Raw genomic sequence first — 16863 nt, 5'->3', positions numbered from 1 at the left:
AATCTCCCATGGTTTATTGTAGGTGGAAAAATAACTTCTTATTTCTGAGTTCAGCCTCACAAGACCACAACAGAAGTGGTCTTTGATCAAAAAATAGCAAATAAATTAGCTTTTATTTTGCCCTCATTTCCAGAGGAGCATGTTTCTGTTGGCATATGGAGCAAGGATTCTCTTTCCTGCCTTGCATTTCATGTCAATATGATGCCATGTGTTACATGAAACAGGAAGATACCATCTTAATATAGCACAGAAAAGAGAAGCTGTGTGGGGACATATGTTAGATTTCTCATGAGAGAAGGCTTTGTTGGTGACTTTACAATAGTGTGGGGAGAAGTCTGTGGTGGAAAAAAAAAAGGCAAAATAAGTTTTTGAGGCTTTTAAACTGAGGACACATCTTCTTACAAGAGCAAATTGCACCAGTCCAGGTTTGATGGTGAATGCTGGAGGACGTCACCTTCCAGTGCTGCATGTACAAGGTCTTTGCAGTGACTGCAGTGTTTCTTGAGCAGAGCTGGTGACCAGTTATCATGGGGAGTGAATATAGTTCACTGCTACTTTTTTTTACTGTGTCCAACTAATTCTGGATATATCTTTACTCAGAGTGGGAATGGAGCATAGTGACAAGGTGCAGCTCATCAGTCACTCAGTGCTCCAGGCATTCTCCCAACCTTTGCCATTTTGCCTGGGACGAGCTGGTGCTGCTCTCCCTTTCTTCTACAGCTGTGTGTTTGCCACGTGAATTTTTCACCTTTTTTGTCCTTATTTGCAGTAAACATTTTCACAAGAGAAAAGTGGTTGGCACATTAAATGTTCCTCAGCACTGTGGAGCAGGGAGGCTGTTTTGGCAGGAGAACTCCAAGTCCGTACATCGTGAATAAGGAGCAGTCATTCTGTACAGTGCTCCCTTTTGCTTGCCTACAAGAGCGAGCAGCAGTGGGCTTTGTGTAGGACTTGCAGCCTGGCATTTCCCCAGCTTTCAGTTAGCCTAGTGAAAACTGTGTGTAATCCCCTAAGAAAGCCCCACAACCCTTTGTTTCCGTTCAAAAGGGAACCATTCTGCTAGCAGCTGATAATGGAACGTATCTGCCTTGCAGTGGGTTGAATCTGGCTCCGGTGGCACGTCTCAGAGGCACCTGGGAGAAGTTACCAAGCAAGTATGAGAAGCACCTCAGAGACCTTCAGGATCTTTTTGATCCATCTCGAAACATGGCAAAGTACCGCAACATCCTTAGCAGTCAGAGCATGCAGCCTCCAATTATTCCGCTCTTCCCCGTTGTCAAGAAGGATATCACATTTCTACATGAAGGTAATGTCAAACACAGCAAAATAATAAACCAGGCACTGAATACGTTATAGCCCTTTCTTCAGTGCTCCGTGATTCAGCAGATGTCTGAAAGGAAGCTGCCACCAGTAGGGTGCTTTTGATGCATCCTTTGTGGGAGTACAATGCACTAGAACTGTGAGTGCATAATAGAAGAGACTAATCCCAGACAAAAAATCAAACATTAAATGTGTATTTTGAATATCTTAGAAGCAATGCTTAATGTTCATCAGCTGGCCTGAAGTCCTCAAGTCTGTGCTGCCTGGTGCTGGCACTGCTAAGAGAAATCTATTTCTCTTACGAGAACTTGTTGCTGCAGTGTTTCTAGCTTTCCTTATTCTGTGTTGTGGCTTTCAGACAGCCACGATGGTACAACACCTCCTACTCCTGCTTTCAGCATTTGCAGGGGTTTTTGTTGAAACAGTTCCATTTTTTTCTTCTTACAAAAAGTTCTGTTAAAGCTGAGCATTCCCAGCGGTGCCAAATTCTTGGTTTTGATCTTTCTGAACTATTTGAGCCCGTTTCAGAATGTGAATGCTGCAGATGTCAGTTTATTTGGCATCTGTGCCAATGAATTTGGGCATACTTCTTTTGCCCCTCTTTCCTCTTCCTAACTCATATTACTTTAGAAGTGGATTGATGAGAGCAGTGATAGATGGTTGGAGTGGGTCTGTCTTTTTGCTCGAGTTTTTTGTTTTTGTGCTACATTTTCTAAAGCAGAGTTGTTGATGGAGGGCATGGAGGGAGGAAGGCCAATGTGTGGGGCTAGAAACACGTTCTGTGTAAGTAAATATTTCTTACTCTTTTTGTGTTTCAAACGTGCAGGAAATGATTCCAAAGTGGACGGCCTGGTAAATTTTGAGAAACTCAGGATGATTGCCAAAGAAATCCGCCAAGTGGTGAGGATGACCTCTGCCAACATGGATCCAGCCGTAATGTTCAGACAAAGGTGTGCAAATAGAAAGGCAGTAGGACTGCAGGTGGCTCAGTGGGTAGGGATCTGGGTTTGTGTGTGCATCCCTACGTCAGTATCTCATTGTGTGACTTACCATTGCCATTTACCATCAGAACCAGAATCGTTACCAAGTTTTGGCAATGCGAGCAATGCTCCTGAGAGTTACTTCTAATGGCTGCTAAACCAGTTTGTCTAATATAGCAATGAAGAATGTGCTCAATAAAATAATCAGAATTTTAGGAGATACAGTATTAGGTGAAAACCATTTATGTAAAATAAAACACAGAAATCACCCATCTAGGAATCTGAAATGTTACCTTTAACAAATAAAAACTGATCAAATATTTAAAAATAAAACAACAAAGCAATATTTTTATTCATTCTAAGCACAGCTTGCTACACCTACGTAATGTTTGGTGTCTTCAGGCAGTATGCAGGTGGAGAGTGTCTTCTCACCTTATTTTTCTTCCTTTTTTTCCTCAGTGTGTGATATCATCATGCTTTTTATTAACAAACCACAGAACAAAAGCGCCATGACTTCTAATCTGGTGCTGATGAGCTCCAGGTTGCACTCAGCGGAACTGAGTAATCCCCTGCATCTATTTGCTTCTCCCAGCTGAGATAGCATCCCCAGTGCAGGCCATCCTGCTGGTGGGGTCCTGCTGGTTGTCCTGCCCTGCTCTTGAGCTCAGTGCCCAGCCCACTGGGGAGCTGTGTCTGTGAGTCACTGCACAGATTCTACTTAGAAAAGTGGCAGAATATCCAGTGGTTGGGGTCCATTGACACCAGTGGGTCCTCTTTGGTACTGGCCTTCAGGGCTGGCTGTCAGCAGCTGAGAATATTGGGTTTAAAAAACTGAGGAAAAAATAGTGGATCCCTCATAGAAGTTGTGTAAGGGTGGATTCATTTCAGAGTGGAGGGTCACCTTCATGCTGTTATATTTCAACCACTGAAACTTCCTTTTTAATGCGAAATTGCACAGCAACTTCCAAGTTAGTTGCTTTTCAGAAAACGTGGCATTCACCGATTACATGGACCTGTACATCAGTTTCCCTCATGCCCCTTCCAATTTGAGACCTAATGAAGTCTAATCACTAGCTGAATTAGTAGTAAGTAAATAGTTACCTTTCAGATCTTTGCCAGAACTACACAACACGTCTTAATGACCACAGCTGAAAAAGTGCCTCCTGAGTTAAAATGCTCAGGCATTAATATTAGCAGTGCTGCCAGAGATTAAAAGAAAATGGCTCCTTGTTTTCTGCATTGAGATTCATTTGCATTGCCTCTGGTGTTTGATCTATCAGTTTGTGTTATGAAGCACCAACAAATGTTTCTGAAGAAGATTAAAAACGAACAAGAAAAAGTGTTTGTTAGCAGTAACGTGAGACCTGCTAACGAGTTCATTGCCAATTAATACAGAGCAGTGAGCTTTTCAAGGTGTGTTTGGCAAACGGGTTGTTTTCCAGCAGGCAATCAAGGGAAAACAGCACCATAAACATGAATACTGATGGTTTCTCATACATTTACTGCCATCCTAATGCAAAACATAAATTACCTTAATCGCATTTCCTACAATATGAATAAGTTAAAAAGCTTTTGCTTGCTCCATCAGAATTGAGTTTGAGTTATGGGAATCACTTAACAAGAGAATGTAACGCGAGTTTGGATTTTCAATTCAAAGGTTAAACTTAAAAATAAACAGAAAAACTGATAGATGTTCTTCCACGTTGGAGTGTTTGAGCAAGTCCTGTCCTTGCATTTCATGACGACATTGTGTTATTGTTTGAGAAGAATTTTGCTGTATAGAGATTTTTTTCTTTTCTGTTCTTTCCTGTCTACATCTTTCTTCCTGACTCTCAACTGTTTTATTTTTTTTCCTGTGCTTTTCTGTTCAAATACATGCTTCAATGTATATGGCTCTTGCTTACAGGAAGAAGAGGTGGAGAAGTTTGGGGTAAGTGTAGAGATGAATGCAACTAAGATAAATAAAGATTATGCAACTCCTTAACATACTGCATCCTCCTCGTTAGTGCATGCTCCTGAAGTACAGCATGCATTTGATTAACCCTGCAATACGGATTTTTAGGAATAGGAAATCTTAGGGTCAACTTTGTACAGCAGCTGTAGAGGTGCTGCGTTGCTTCTGTGTGCTAGACAAGTTGTTTGCATTCTTGCTTACTGCGTAGGGGGAAGAACTGCTGTGTGCAGTTACGTCAGGAGGTGAACTATTGGAAATGAATAACTTGGTCTTTACATGAAGCAGAAAGGTTTAAGCCATTCTGCATTTTAAGCTGTGAAGAGACACTGAGTTGTGATAATGGTAGAGGAATTCCCCGCTCTGAGTTTAAGCTTCAAAGTTGTTATTTTTAATATGGATTTAAAATGTGTCTTGCACTATATATGCCAGAATCCTCATTGATTTTTTAGCTGTGCAAGGCTGAAAGACAGAATGACTGTGACAGAAGGTACCAGGTAGGAGGGTACCAGGGTTAGCTGGTGAGCTAGCTGGCAGTGCCATGGGGCACTGAGCTGGAGGTGACCCTATAGCTGTATTTTGTGCATTCTCCCTTGTGTCTTTGCCCCTCAGCTGCTACCTGCATACCTTAGCCTGTGTGCCTTTGCCCTTTGAAGCTCTCCTGTTCACACTACGTGCATCTGTACATCCAGACACTGGGGAGGGACAGCAGCAGGGCAGGCTGGGTCAGCTTTGGGTGCCAATACCCACAGTGAGCTCAGCACCACGCAGATGCTGCTGGTATGGGCAAGCTGGGCCAGCAGCAGGACAGGACATGGCTCAGTGCACAGCTCGTGGTGGGGATAGGACCCAGGTCCCTCTGGAGCAGGAGGCATGCTGTGCTGTAGGTAGTGATTTCCAGCCTTTGGGTTGCTGGGAGCTTGCATAAGGGAAAATGATTTTTAAGGGATATGGAATTAAATTGACTCAAAAAGTGAACTCCAAAATTAGAAGAAGCAGTGTGTACACATGAAACAAATAAATATATATAATTAAAAAGAAATACGACGTATTTTCCTGGTTTGCTATAGTGTAGGCATTAACTTTGCTCCTGCCTGTACAGAGAGCAGTCCCAATGAGTGTCAGCAGTCCGTTGTGCCATCTGCTGCCCTTTGCCTGTAACAGCATTAGCTTTTTGTTTGATTAAGCTGTACATTTCTGCCACAGTTTTTAAGCTTACGTTTTCTCTTGGCTTAATGTATGAATCATCTTCAGAAATATTGCAGGCAGGTGGTTCCCACCATTTCTTTGCTTTTAAACCCAACGTGTTCGATCTTTCCTCGAGCAGCGTGTTTCATTCTGAGGCTGTTAGCTGTGGCAGCTCTTCTGTGCCGGGGTTTGTTTATCCTTCCACTAATGATTCTGGAAACGCACCCAAGATTTTGATAAGTAACTCCACAAAGAATTCAGCCTTTTAAAATCCTCTGACATTTTTCTTTTTCTTTTTTTTTAATATAAAGGCAAAAACCACACCCTGTTTGAGCAGCCTCGCTGCAGCTTCCCCCTGGAGTTTTCTTGTATGTGATGGTCTCCATTTACTAAAACATAAAAGTGGATTAGAGCTGAGGTGGCCATAGGACTTCTGGCAGTTGAACAGATGTGATGTGTGTAATTGACTGTATCTCAGTCAGTTGTTTGGGCACTGATGTCATCACCTTTTGTAGCTGTGAGTCCATACAAGCATATGTATGTTATGGCTGCCATCCTGACCTTTGTTGGGATCCATTTTTAGTCAGCTGCTGTTCTACTTAATTGGAGAAATTAAGTATGCGACACATTGTGCTTTGCATATTTAATGCAGTTCTCATTTTCATTTAAGCACGGTCAGAAGCTCGTGTTTCTAAGCGGTCACTTCTGTGGCCCAGCTGGATGGTGGCAGGTCACTGCTGTAAGCCTGCAGCACACAGTGGGGACCAAATTCCTTAGACGAACGGAGTTAGCAAGTTTACCCTGCAGCAATAGCGTGGGCTGTGCAGAACAGGAGCACCATCCATCAGCAGAACAGACTGGGTGCTTGGCACAGCCCTGTGCCTCGTTCTTGCAAGTCCCACAATTCCACGTGCAGTCCTTTCCTGGGCTCCAATCGCTGCTCTCCTTTTGACCAGGAGATTTTAAGACAACTGATGTTTTAATGCTGTTCATCTTCTTTAACTCATTTGCATCAGCATGCACTAGCCCTAACTGAAGAATACCGGTAATAATCCGCTTTGACGTGTGCTGCTCAGCTCCTCGTTGCTGCTGAGACCCCACACCTGATGGCTGTGCTCTGTTCTTTCGCAGGTCCCTGAGCCAGGGCAGCACCAACTCCAACATGCTGGACGTGCAGGGGGGAGCACACAAGAAGCGTGCACGGCGCAGCTCGCTGCTCAACGCCAAGAAGCTGTACGAGGACGCGCAGATGGCGAGGAAGGTGAAGCAGTACCTCTCCAACCTGAACGTGGAGACGGACGAGGAGAAGATCCAGGTCCTGTCCCTGCAGTGTGAGCCTGCCTACAGCACTCGTAAGTGCAGCAGTCTGTGAGAGTGGCGTTTTTAAGTCTTTAAAAACATTGTTCCTTCCCTGGAAACACCGTCCAGGATCGTTCTGCTCTCCCTCCAGGAAAAGTGGCCCTGGGAAGCAGCTCGTTTGTCAGCTCATATCGTGTCAAACCGATAGAGTTTCAGCAAGCCTGCATTAACATTCTGATCTTGGCTGAGTTGAGAAAACTTCAGCGACATTTTTTATTTTAACCTTTAGTTTTTAAAGCGTCTGTCTTTTTATCAGCCTGGAAGGAAATTCAATAGTACATTAGCTCTGCTCTTGCCCTGCTGTCCTTGTGCAGAATTAGGAAGGATAAAAGTAACGTTTACCATGCGAACAGCAAGAAAATGAAAAGAGACAAAATCAATACAGAAGCTGCAGTGACTTACGGCTCAGAACAAACGAAGATGGCTGAGAAGCAGAAGTCAAGTCAATATTGGCTGATGGGATTGACATGGCTTGACAGTCAAAAATAGAGGACTACAGCAGGGCGGTTTTCATAATTTGAAGTCCTGTGCAGCTGTGTCACTAAACAAATCTCTTACACTGTGCTCAGTACGTTCTTATTTCAAATTGAGAAATGGTAATTGCATTTGATTTTGATCCTTAGAAATGTTCAAATGCTTGAGCAGTAGGGTTGTCTCAAAATAGAAAAGGAGAAACTTTGCTAATCAAAGTGATGTTTCGTGCTTGCTTGATATGCAAATGCAGCATCTTAAGCCTTTTTTTCTCCTCAAATACCATTTTTTCTGTGATGAGGTAATTTAAAAGCGTGAGTAGGAAACCTTGAAGATAAAACTTCAAGTCTTTTCTATTATTCAGTACTAAGAGCACAAATTCCTGTTGTTTCCCGAAATACCTTTCTGAGCATTTTTTTTCCTCAGAAAGAAGTTATGCAGGGAAAAGACCATACCTGACTCCATTTTTAAAATGTCAAATTCAGTGCATTCACATTGGTCTGATGCCTGAGGTTGCTGGAGATCGCAGATAGCTCTGGGTAGGAAAAGGAAAGGCGTGAAGTTTTTGTTCTGATATTCAGAAAAGTCAGAGGTAGAGCTGCCCACCCTTACACCTTCTTCCTTTCTTCCAGCTTTGCTTGCAGGAGCAGTGAGCAGTGGTTATGCTGCAATCCAGACAATTCCAAGGTTACTTAAGGGGAGCTCAGACGGCCTGAACTCCAGAGTTTATTAATTGCTGTGTAATTAAAGCAGAAATTGAATCCGTGCCCTGTGCTGTAAATCAATTGTGCCACCTAGTGAGAGATCTGATGCTGGATGCAGAACAGCCATCCCTTCTCCTTTCTGTGGCATTACGTCATTTTGAAGGAGATGCTGCTCTGCTCCTGTGCCCTTGGTGTGAGCATTTTAAATATGGAACTTGATTGCAGTCGAAATAAAACACACCTTTTTGGTTTTGGATGGCGTGCCTCTATGACACTGAATGGTTTACTTTTTCTAGGTGTCATTTTGTGCACCTTTCTCTTCAGTGCAACAGGGGAGAAATGTTGGGAGTACAGAATGTTCTGCATGTTTTGTCTGCTTCGTTCCATAGTCACCTTTGTCTGGTTGTGCTTGTAATAATCCTACAATTCAAGGTGCCAGATACTGATATCCAGTTTTTCTGTAACAGTGACAAAGAATTTAAGTGAGAGAAGAGGGGCAAAATCCTCAGAAATGTCTCCAGTGCCCATGAGATCGATCGGTCAGACCACTAAGGCCCATCAGCAGAACAGAATGAGCCAAGTTCTTCAGGTTCCATCTGTGAACTTATACCCCAGCAGGAAGAAGGGGCTGACAAAGGATCATGTCACCTTCAGTGAGTATCTCTGTTCTGCCAGCTGGAGCTGGGCGGATTATTTAAGGTCCCTTTATGCAGGCGTCCGAGTTAAATCCTTCTCTTGACTGATTCTAACTAAAGTGAATCTTAATGCCTCTCTTGAACAGGTCAGATGTGAAGTGCTGAGTCTTCTCCTGTGTATTTTTATGTTCTAAAGGGATCTTTCCCTGGCTGAGCTGAACAGCATAGTTGGTTTCTCTTCCTGACAAAATGAATTATAATATATTTTAGTGAAACTGTCGGAACAAATCAAATACATGTAATATTTGAACACTGTCTTAATACTGTTGTAATAACATTATTGTCAAAAGGAGCAGGGCTTATTTGTTGCCCCTACTGAGCATCACTTTGTTTCTAAGTTTGCCAATTGCAAAGCACAATTATAAATATATATATATATATACACATAAATATATATAATGAAAATATTGTCTCTATTTTAACATATTTGCATAGCTTGGAATGTCTCTGTTGTTGTCCTAGGTACAGGCTCACCACAGAAGTCGTTAAGCTTGTCAGAGGAAGTAAGTAGCAAGAAGCAGACGGATGACACGATGTCCATGGCATCTTCTTTGCACTCCAGCCCCCCAGCTTCTCCTCAGGGCTCTCCACGCAAAGGTACGTGTGCTCTGTTGGTGTTCAGCATGTGTCAGCATCTGTCACAGGAGCTCGTGCCTGTGCTGTACAAAACCAGGTGGGCAGTGGCAGGATCGTTGGTTGGTAACTTCATGTAAGAGGGATGGCACTTTAGGTAACTCATGTCAAGTATAGAAATGTGTTTCTATCCGTTAATAATAGACACTGTTTTCCAATGTGTTTTATATGTTTTGGCCTTAAAAGTGAACTGATCTATAAAGACTGGAACAGTTAGTTTCTTTAAAGTAGCTTCAGTGCTTCTGACAGAGTTCCCAGTAGGTGTAAGTGCTGTGACACCCACCAGCAAATCAGCTCGGATTGAGGTGACCCCACAGGTGAACTGGATTCACAGACCTGGGGATTTCCTGAAGACACTGGTGTTGCACACAGACTACAGCTATTGGCATCTTACATTTTTGCCTAAGGTAGCTGGAAAATCAAGGGATTAGAGGGAGCTGGAGATAAAATACTGTCGTAGATCTCTGGAACAGCTGGTTTTGATAGCTACGAAAGTAGTGCATTCATCCAAATCCTGGAGTTGCTATTGATGTTTTCTGTTCTTGTGCACAGGGCTTTGTATATATCCCTGTCTATATTGATGCCCTGAGAATCCCTTTATTTTTGACACCTTCGTAAAAGACCTGCATCACTTCATCATTAGTCAAGCTTGGATGGGAATTCATTTGAAATCTCTATAAACACCACTTTATAGTGAGCCAGTGTGGTCAGTGTTGAACGGTGTAAGGCATTTCTCCATCCCTTCTGCGCTGCTTTTGTCTCACTGGCAGCCCAGAGCCCACAGCACTGGCATGGCATGGCATGGTGACTTGCTGCATCTTCTCACCGGTTTCAGTGGGAGATCTGCTGGCCCATCTGCTTCTGCCTTCACAAGATACTGTTTCCTTTAGGAGAATGACACTTATTTAGACACAGCATATGGATAAAAACCTTAACTACTCAGGTTGCCAAACCCAGTTCCACTGGGATTTCGCTTCTCTTCTGTTTCTCCTGTAAACATGTTAATTTAGTTGACGTTTCTTTGAAAATACTCTGTTTCTTGGGGGATTATTTCATTAATTGAACTTGCTTTTAGCATATTGTTAGCACTGGACTAATTTGATTAAGGTAATTCATACCCTGTTGTGCGTGCACAGCTCATTGGACTTAAATTAGGTGCTTCACAGACAGCTGAAAGACATAATTTTAGGCATGAACACATTTCGCTATATCTTAGATTTCATTTTCTTTTGAGCTATGCCTGAGTGGTGTGCAGATAAGATTGAAGATTTTTTTTTTAATGAGCACATTACTTCTGCTGTTATTTATCAAGACCTGGCTGTGTGTACTTTGTTGTAGTTGGTAACATCCCAAGGTCGGATAACTGCAGTCAGATGAATCTCTCTGGGTCGTCCTCGTCCCTCGCCAGTGAAACCAGCAACAAGAACAGCGGACAGCGCAGCTACGGAATAGGTGGGGCTTACTTACATAAGAGAATTCAGATGATTGTCAAAGCAAGAGGCAGATCTGACATGAGCAAAAAGGGAGAAAGGAAGGATGAGAGTGAAAAGGCAGAAGCTGAGCGTGAGCACAGGAGAGAGAAGGGACACCTGTTCAGAAGACTTAGGGAAAGAAGCTTCTCCAGGGAAAGAACAGCTTTCACTGCAAAAAGGGAAGCAGAGCACGTCCAAGCCTCAGAAAGCAGCAAAACCCAAAAGGACAGAGACAGTGATGCTCTGAGTACAGCGAGTATCTATAGCAACAGCAATCCACTGACATGTGACTGTCTGCAGATGGGGCCTAGGAGGAGAAGGAAGACTCTCTGATGTATTTTTAGAAGACAGACTGATGTCCATTCAGTATCAGATACGCTGATGTAATCTAAGTTATGTTAGCGTTATGCACTTGCATACAGGAGCATTGAGATGTGTTTAAGCTGTTCAATGTACTTTATTGACCTGTCCAGAACTAGAAGATATTTGTGTCAGTGTTACTAACTCGCCACACTTACAGCATAGAAAAGAAATAACACAAGATTTGGAAAATCAAGGAACAGGTACAGTGACAGTTCTCTTAGCATTTGCAGATGCCAACAAAACAGTAACTTCTGTAATGTTCTCTTAATTTGACTCAAAGTAGTCCCTCCTGTGGTGTAAATCAGGTGCTCACTTCCAGCATTGGTGTGTTTGTGTGTGGATTTGTGCTGGCCTTATTCTGCTAAGCCTTTCAGCCAAGCAAAGACTTGCATTTTACTGTTCCTGTGTTTATGTGCCATTGTTCGACGACCCAGCTTTCATCCAGAGCTCACCTCTGTAAGAGAGAGTAATCCTTTTGTTCTCCAGATCTTACAGGTTCTTGAAGGGGCTTAATTTTCAAGAGACTATTAGACTAAATAAAAAATAAGAGATAATAATTGTTGATAAAGGAAAGGGAACTGAAATCCAGTATTAATGCTAGTCTTAAATGTTTTCATTCCTACGTGTATCAGTTCTACAGTTTGATGACGTTGATGATATTTATATTGCTCTTAAAGTCTTACAGCAGTAGTCAAGCTTAAACTGTGAAATCTCTCAAAGTGTGGGCTGTGTGCTATGGCTCCAGGTGCCATCTTACATGATCTTTGTTCAGAGTATTTCTTGTGGACCAAATTGCATTGGCCTTAAACTTGTATGTACTGCTTTGGTTTTTAATTTCCCGATCACTTCTCATTTTCACCTAACTGATGTGAATGTGTGACAGTCCAGCTGAAAGGCGTATGTAGGTAGAAATGAAGTGCAAAATGGATGAATTGGCAGGAAATTGGAGAAAAAAACACTAATCCAAAGACCATGCCAACTGTGTATTGGTATGGTCTCCTGTAAAGCAAGAAGGCAGTGTTTTCATTAATTTACAGGCACCCGTTGGCATATATGTGAAGCAGCTGTTGACCCAGGGTTTTTCACATAGAGGCTCTAACTTTATAATGCTGTGCACGTACTGTAAGGCATATCATATAGTCTCTATGCTCCCAGTGAAGGCAGGATAAGGAAAGGATGTACTTCTTGACCTGCAGTGGATTTGCAGCGGAGAGACTCAGTGTGAACCAAGAAAAATAAATAAATCTAAGCAAACAAACAAAAACAGCAACAAAACAGTCATTGATCCAGGACCTATTGCCCTCCGGCAAATGGGAGCGAGCAACAGCTGTGGAACAGTTACTTGAGAGAAAGTATTTCAAACAAACAACAAACTGAACAGATGTAACAGACACCAGACACCTCCTGAGTTTGTTGCCTGACAGCAGAAACAGAATGAGATGGTGCGTGGACTTATCCTGAGAGATATATGCTACAGAGAGCTTGAAATCTGAGCGTCTTGAATTCAGGCAGTCAGAGGCTGATGAAACAGCACAGTGCAGGACTTCTCTGCAGCTTTCCTGAGCTGGAGGGGGCTGCTACCTATCCCCAGAGGACCCCAGGGCGTGCTTTGCCCTCAGACCAGCACAGGTGAAGTTCGCCAAATTCAGTTCATTGCAGTTCTTCCCTCTCTTCTCTGAGATGCTTGCAATAAATGTTTTAGGCAAGCTGTCGGTACTAAGGGAGTTTCTGACACTGTCTAGGGACTGGTGTCCTGTTCTGAGTCACCTCAGCTGTGGCAGCAGGGCAGTACACAGGATGCATGTAGCCAGCACACATGGGAGGCCCTAAGATGCTCTCTCTGATGTCCACTCCAGGTGCTGTAGCAGGTTTGGATATATGGGGCTAAGCACATCACTTGCATTCGGGTCCTCCAAGCAGGAGTGTGTTGCTCTGCTCTGAACCCATTCCCTCCTGCAGTCCTGGCCCCGCTGTGGTTGTGTTTCCCACTTTTGCTTCTTGATCTGTTAATCCTGGAACAGCTCATAAAGCTGAAACGGCCCATCTGGCTCATCCCCGGTGCTGATGGCTTGCTTTTACCTCACCCAGCAGCTCCTCAGCCGCTGCCAAAATCTTTTAGTGAGTCTCTCCATGACAGTCAGCCAGGGGAAGCTGTGGGAGCACGCTGTGGTCGTACTGGTACTGAATGGTGCAGAACAGGAGAGCTCTGACCCATCCACCCCCTGCGCACAGTGCAGACGTTGCTCCTGTCTGTACCGGTGTAACCATGTGGTGTGGATCTGTGCAGTTGCTGCTCGGTTACTGGGGGCACCTGGCTTGTGTTAATAAATTGCAGGACTAGATGCTGGCATGCTGAAGGCTTTAGTACCAAGAAAACCTCAGTGGGCAGTTTGTAATCAAGTTAGGCTTGACTTTTTTTTTCTTCTTTTTTTTCTCCTGAAGAGCCGCAGTGTTTGTCATGGAACAAGACGTTTTCTCCTTCTCTCCTTTAGGTTATGCCCTCATTCCTTCCACCAAATCCGACAACTTCTCAGACTCCAGTCACAGTGAGATCTCCTCCCGCTCCAGCATCGTCAGCAACTGCTCCGTGGACTCGATGTCGGCCGCGCTGCAGGACGAGCGCAGCTTGTCCCAGTCACTGCTCGTGGTGGACTCTGCGGGGACGGAACGGAAGGAGCATTCCCAGGCAGAGTACGGGCAGCCCTGCCCCGGGTGAGGCACGCTGGGCCTGGCTCTTCTGGTGGAAGAGGGAGGAACAGAGCTGTAGGGAGGCTGGTTCTTGGCCATGACCAGGAGCGTGCCCTGGGGTGCATGGCACAGAGCGTGGCCGGCAGGTGAGGGAGGGTCTCCTCCTCTCTGCTCTGCCCTGTGGGGGCCACATCTGGAGCACTGCACACTGCACGGGGCTCCCCAGCTGCTGGTAGATGGGGAACTGCTGGGGAGAGCCCTGAGGAGGGCTGCAGGGCTGGGGGCTGTTCACCTCGGGGAGAGAGAGCCAAGAGAGGGGATGCGGTCAGCACTGATCAGTATCTGAAGGGCATCAGGAGGGCAGGTCTGGGCTCTTTTTGATGGTGCCCAGTGACAGGACAAGGGGCACCAGGCACAGACTGCAACGTGGGAAGTTGCATGAGAACGTGAGGAAGAGCTTCTGTGCTGTGAGGGTGGCAGAGCCCTGGCACAAGCTGCACAGAGAGGTGGTGGAATCTCCTCCGGAGATATTCAAAACCCATCTGCATGCTGTCCTTAGCGACTGCTGTAGGGAGCCTGCTTTAGCAGTGGGGTTGGACTGGGAGATATCCAGAGGTCCCTTTCAACCCCTATGGTTTTGTGACTCTGTGATGGTGTTAAGCTCTTCCCAGAAGCTGGGGTATTGGCCTTGAGAAGTTTTCCCATGAAACTTTATTACGTGGATAGACAACAGCTTGATTACATCAGTGGGTTCAGCTGGATGTCTTCTGCAGGAGGCTGCAAATGCATTAAAAGCTGGTGTGATGTTTAACAAAGCACTCACCCTGCAGTACCAGGAGAGCAGAACAGGATGCCAGCAGTCACCTCGGCCAGCAGCACCCATCACTTAACATACTCCAAGAAGATTTTTAAGGATTGTTTTGTTACCTTTCTCTTTGTTGCTTAGGCAGAGTGGAAGCTTTCTGCCCCTTGCACAAGAGGTGTTGTTACCTGAGTGCAATGAGAACGTGTCCTGAGGTGCCTCTTAGCAACTGTGACTCTTTGGGCTTGAGTTGAGTCAATGAGAGAGATTCTTCTTACAATTCTAATCATTGTAGGTCGTCTCAAAAGCAGTCTAATCTTTTTGTGCTTGGACACTACGAAGAGCTGTGTGTTCCTATGTAATTGGTTTTAATGTGCTGGTATTCCACGATGTTCTCTCCCGTGTGAAAAAGATTATTAGCATGTGCTTGGCAGCTTTTAAGAAATAGGTTTGATTTATCCCGTTGTGCTGAAATGGGCAGTAAAAGGTGAGCTTTGTAAATGAAAGAAATTCCCTTTTCTCAAAGGCATAGCACATGCTGAGAGTGCAGTCCGAGCAGTCCCTGTGCTGAGCAGAGTGCTTTGCAGGGGTCCCCGGCACCTCTGGTTCTGGATGTTCAAAGCCACCTTCAGTGCCAAAGCACTGTGAGTTGCTGCTTGCTAAACTCACTGCTCTGGTTGCACATCAGAGGCAGATTATCCATGGGCTGTGGCTGCTTTTCTATGCCTTATTTTCATTAGGTTTTGGAGGTAAGCAAACAGTTTTTATGCTAGAATTTGTCAAATAGAAAAGCAGAGGGAAAAGGAGTTTTTTGCGCATATTTGAGAAGTTCCTTGGCCTCCGGAGTGTCGGTAAACTGCAGAAAGACGGTGTTGAGTTTTCATGTTGTGCTTCCTGTGTGTTTGCTCACATAAGCAGGAAGAGTCTACTGGTTGCAACCTCCTGTACTCTGAATTCCTGCAAACCTGGCTGCTTCTGATTGTTTCTTAATTACGTGGTGACGGTGGCTAGAGCTTCCAGCAGCCATTTGTTTAAACGAGAAATTTTATTGTTTTCAAAGCTGCTGAGTGTCTCGTTGCTGTTGTTTCCAACGCAGCTGGTCGGTCACGAGGCCCACTCTGATCAGAGGGATGGCCTTCACCTCGTCCATGAGCAACGAGGAGATCTCCCACGAGCACATCACAGTGGAGGCAGCAGACAGCGGCCGGGGCAGCTGGACCTCGTGCTCAAGTAGCTCTCACGACAACTTCCAGAATATCCCAAACCAGAAGAGCTGGGATCTCCTCAACTCCTACCGCCACACCCAGCTGGACGGACCTATCGCTGAGGTTGAGCCCACAAACTGTTACTCAGAGGAGGCCTATTTATATTCCGAAGCCTTTTCCAAAACTAACAGGCAGTCGAAAGCCAGCACGGAGCTCGATCAGTCTCGGCAGAGCTGGGCCTCCTCGAGCTCCCTGTCAGACACGTACGAGACAAACTATGGGACCATTAAGCGCAGGGGGCTGGAGAACTCGACGTCAGAGCAGACGGAGGTTTTGGACTCTAAACCTGGCACTGATGCAACTTACAAAACTGTTACTTCGAGCACAGAGAAAGGCCTGATAGGTAAGGCAAGCCAACGGCGTATGGGAGCTTCTACATCTGGTCTGCATTTTGGTATTGAGTTGTTAAGAAATGACATCAGCAGATGCGGGGGCTGGATTGCATGTTAAATTCAGCTTTCCATGTGGTTTTAATTAGAGCACTGCTCAGGCAGTGTGTTTTCAAACAGACGAATATTGAAATAACAAAGCAGCACACTTCCCAAACACTTTCTGGATCTGCGGGAGAATTGTCTTCATGAAAATGTCAGGCAGTTCCTCTCTGTAGTGCGACCTTTTGTCTTTTCGGAATTTGAAACCCTCATCAGTGCAGACTCTCATTCTGGCGAGGAGCAGCAAGCATTGGCTCCTCAAAGGGTCCTCACAGTGCAGACTTTCCATGATCCAGAGAGGGAGAGGAATGGGTACTTTCCTCCTGCGGGACTCCTGCCCCTGGGAGCTCGAGGGCAAAGCTTTGAGATTCACACTTGTCACTTATTTGGTTACACAGCTGCAGTTTGGCTGCAAATGAAAGGAGAAAGCCTTATAAAATGTCTTCTCAAAGGTGCGTGGTTTCACCAGGCGAGATGTTCTTCCGCTGTCCTAGTGAGTTCGGTGGCAAAACTTCTCAAACAGAAGGGACTGGGCTATGAG

General features: G+C 44.8%; 1 protein-coding gene across 7 annotated transcripts in view; it reads left to right on the top strand.

The window, feature by feature from the left end:
- Positions 1–16863, top strand: part of RAPGEF6 (Rap guanine nucleotide exchange factor 6) — a 97230-nt gene that overhangs the window by 75467 nt on the left and 4900 nt on the right. For 5 of the 7 annotated variants that reach the window (XM_065734854.1, XM_065734849.1, XM_065734852.1 and 2 more), the window contains 9 exons: positions 1095–1306; positions 2147–2270; positions 4207–4230; positions 6571–6791; positions 8441–8626; positions 9131–9265; positions 10640–10753; positions 13629–13848; positions 15723–16234. In XM_065734854.1, coding sequence (XP_065590926.1) covers positions 1095–1306; positions 2147–2270; positions 4207–4230; positions 6571–6791; positions 8441–8626; positions 9131–9265; positions 10640–10753; positions 13629–13848; positions 15723–16234 — 1748 coding nt within the window. The remainder of the gene's footprint in view (positions 1–1094; positions 1307–2146; positions 2271–4206; positions 4231–6570; positions 6792–8440; positions 8627–9130; positions 9266–10639; positions 10754–13628; positions 13849–15722; positions 16235–16863) is intronic. The other 2 variants (XM_065734851.1, XM_065734850.1) reach the window with 1 other exon arrangement.

This window comes from Cyrtonyx montezumae, unplaced genomic scaffold (genome assembly GCF_038088225.1).
Source record: "Cyrtonyx montezumae isolate F1298 unplaced genomic scaffold, pur_monq_1.0 scaffold_18, whole genome shotgun sequence".
NCBI lineage: Eukaryota > Metazoa > Chordata > Aves > Galliformes > Odontophoridae > Cyrtonyx > Cyrtonyx montezumae.
The sequence above is the reverse complement of the archived record's forward strand: the minus strand, read 5'-3'. Positions and strand labels throughout refer to the sequence as shown.